We start from the raw sequence: 3496 nt of genomic DNA on the forward strand, positions 1-3496 counted from the left end.
TAATTTGTCGACCATATGTATACTTCAAAGTCATCATCATATTTTATTATCTGGACAGACATCCAATTAGTTGTGTACACAATAAAAAAGCATTGTTCCTTTTGGGAAATATGCAGTTGTCCTTGAATTTGGTAATAGTAAATATGATTTTTACTTAATACCAATTTGTTTTCTTTGATGGAACAATACTTCAGCTGTGTAAATATTATAATAAATATTAAGTTTTAGAAAAATAAAAATAAAATTTATTTTTTAGTAGGAAACAAACTTTGCCGGTGGATACAGCCTCAAACTCATTGTCCGTGTCTTTTGCAGTATAAGGACATTTTATTTCAACGATAGCAGTATCACCAATAATTCCATCTATAATAATTTTGAAAAAAAAAATTGTAATATTAATTAATTAATTATTTTATTATATATTATAAAAAAAAATCAAAACATGTTAAACCTGGACTAGCAGCTAAATACGGAATTTGCATATCAATCAAAAGACCACATTTTTTTATTTTGTAACCGAACTTGTCTTCAAATTTTGTTTTTGCCTCGTCTTCCATACGAGTATCCCTCCCGTACTGGACAGACCTATAAAATAAAAAAATTTAGAATCTATTCTATTAAATAAACAAAAATAGAAATAAAAATATTCTTAATATTAATAATGCATATTTTAGTTATAGTGTGGTATTTTGAGTGTATAACATTAAACTGACTTGCTATTGAATGTTAGATATAACATAGAATAAACCATATTTTTGCAACTAGTATTGCGACGCATTTTGCATACACGACCAAAATTACTAGTGGTGAGTCGGATCATCCTTTCTGCCTTCCAATTTTCACATTCAGCTTGATGTCTTGTAGTTTCTTCTACTGTGGTGCGGTTGACGTCATTTAAATTCCTTTAGAAACGAAATCATTGAATAAAACGGATAGGTAATATATATAGGTATTGGTAATTCAGTATATTTTTATCATTGATTGTATGTAATAGGTAGCTAGTACCTACCTTAGAAACTGTTCCATATCTTTTACAAACGATGGATCATAATAACGTAAAACATTAATAAATTTTTATAATTAACAATTATTGCAACAAACAGACTGAATATACGTATATCAATGCCCAATGGTACCTATATTATTTATATAAGTACACTGCAATTTTTAGAATTGTAATTATATTACAAAACCATTGATTAAGTATATTATATAATATGTATTAGTTATTGTGTATAGATAGACGTACCTATATACTTAATCTATATTCTATATTAAAACTAATAACTATCAGTTACTAACTATGATCTGTGACTCAAGATTTTATTCTAATATTTGATCAATTTACGTTTATACTTTATTCATTATTAGTTCTGAAAAATTAAGTTTTAAAATATTAAATAACATTAATTATGCATAAGTAGCTTATAAAAAAAGAAAAGACAATTGATCCAGTTACATCTACTGGCTACTGCTACAGCTCATAGATAATATAAAGTGTGTAGTACAAAAAAAATTATATTTTAGCCTCTGGTAGTTATAATAGTTATAATAGTCTGGTGTCTGGTACTCTGGTGTATATAGACACAAAAATAAAAAATAAACACCTCATTGTAAAATCAATACATGATTCATTCTGAGCTCCACTCAGAATCTAAAAAATCGAATATTTCAAATGCCCATTTATAGCATAAAAATAAATAAAATCTTTACGCGATTTCGTAATAATTTAAATTTCAGACACTCATAAAATTAGAAGGTGTTTTTTTTCAACTATTTGTAAAAAGTTAAATTATTAATTTACTTGGATGGAGTAATATACATTTTAAATATAGAATATAGAGGAGTTACGTTATTTAAAAAAAAAAATTATAAAAAACTTTAAAGTCCCTACGATTGACTGTTTTTGAATTACAACAATATAACTAAATATCGTAATATACATATATATACATAAATGAATAGGTAATTTTAAGATTTTTTTCCGACAAAAAACTAATATTTAAAAAAAGCGGGTAAGCCGTGGATGTCGCTCTGCTGTACAGTAGGTTACTGTAATGGATGGGATTAAATTTGAATGCAATGATAGGTATCATTGTATATGAAAAACGATTCTGAACGGAGATGATTTGTCAGTCTAGGATATATTATATTTAAATATTGTCATATATTCTATTTTGAAACAAATATTTTATTTTTCAATTAAGACGCATTTTGCATAAGGCACGGTTAATCAATTAGTGTATTTATCATGTAGTTATCATAGTTCATAATACCTTATATTATCATAGATATACATATACCGGATAATTCAGGGCTTGAAACCGATTGAAATAATTTCGGTTTCGGTTTCGATTTTGTATACCGGTTTTGAAAATTTTCAATTTCGGTTTCAATTTTCAATATCGGTATTAAGAAATTCCGATTTCGTTTTCGATTTTTAATACCGTTATTGAGAAATTTCGATTTCGGTTTCGATTTTGTATATCGGTTTTGAAATTTTTCGATTTCGGTTTCAATTTTCAAAACCGGTATTAAGAAATTTCGGTTTCGATTTTGTATATCGGTTTTAATTTTTTTTTTTTTTTGATTTAAATTTTTAGTCAATTTTCAATCAGTTTTAATTTATTAAAATTTTGATATTGATTTCGGTATTGAAATTAATTTCACACCATACTTTTCGACTAAAATTTGTTAAACAATAAAAGTTTCGTCCCTTGACTAAATACTATAGTCATTACTAATAATAATATTAAGTATGTACCTTATAATGATTTTATAAATTATAGTTCTATAAATACAACCTTTAGTCTATGGACTAGGGTATTAGATCTAAATATTAGTACAGAATATTATCTTAATTCTTAATATTTAATTATTAATGGTTGCATCTATGCAGCCAAATAATAGTTTATTATTAAATTCAGTATTAAACATTTTTAGGAAATATGTAAGTTTTAACAAATTATTAGACACTATATTGTCTATTATCATATAATTATATCAGTATCTACTATCTACCTATTAAGTTTATTTTATGAGTTTTTAGTGAAAATTTAAATAATAATAATTAATTAAAATATTACTTAAAAGTTTAAAACTATTCAAAAATATATGAATGTATTCATATTAGATTTTAAATTTATAATTTAAACAGTTAATTTTTTAAAAATTAATTCTTATTAATAAATAGCAGATACATATGTTTTACTAAATAGTCTAAATTAGCCTTTGACAAATATGTTTTACCATCTAGAAGTTAGCGATCGTTTATATTCAATTCCTAGCAATCACAATATCAGAGTAATTTTGGCAACTTGTACAAAATTTTATATTGGTTACTATTGGATAAAATTGTATAGGGCCACATAAAATAATTGTTTTCTTTATAAGTTTATTAAAATAAAACACTTAAACATAAATAACAATACAATTTGATCATTTATTTACATAATTTAAATTTTTCATTGCTTCTAACCAGCATGATTGCTTCTAA

General features: G+C 24.6%; 1 protein-coding gene across 1 annotated transcript; it reads right to left on the bottom strand.

The window, feature by feature from the left end:
- Positions 1-217: 217 nt before the first annotated feature.
- Positions 218-820, bottom strand: LOC149059745 (uncharacterized). Its single transcript, XM_089225882.1, has 3 exons — positions 714-820; positions 452-585; positions 218-363 (listed from the first exon to the last, which is right to left on the bottom strand). The coding sequence occupies exons 1-3, from the start codon at positions 818-820 to the stop codon at positions 218-220; spliced, it is 387 nt and encodes a 128-aa protein (XP_089082008.1).
- Positions 821-3496: the final 2676 nt, after the last annotated feature.

This window comes from Diuraphis noxia, unplaced genomic scaffold, assembly GCF_037042655.1.
Source record: "Diuraphis noxia isolate RWA-SAM2 unplaced genomic scaffold, SU_Dnox_SAM2 contig0001, whole genome shotgun sequence".
Taxonomy (NCBI): Eukaryota; Metazoa; Arthropoda; class Insecta; order Hemiptera; family Aphididae; genus Diuraphis; species Diuraphis noxia.

Coding starts and splice junctions, on each gene's coding strand:
- LOC149059745 (XM_089225882.1), bottom strand. CDS start 820: ATGATCCGACTCACCACTAGTAATTTTGGTCGTGTATGCAAAATGCGT. Junction 586..713: donor TATCTAACATTCAATAGCAA/GTCAGTTTAATG, acceptor TTTATTTTATAG/GTCTGTCCAGTACGGGAGGG. Junction 364..451: donor GTATTTAGCTGCTAGTCCAG/GTTTAACATGTT, acceptor AAATTATTATAG/ATGGAATTATTGGTGATACT.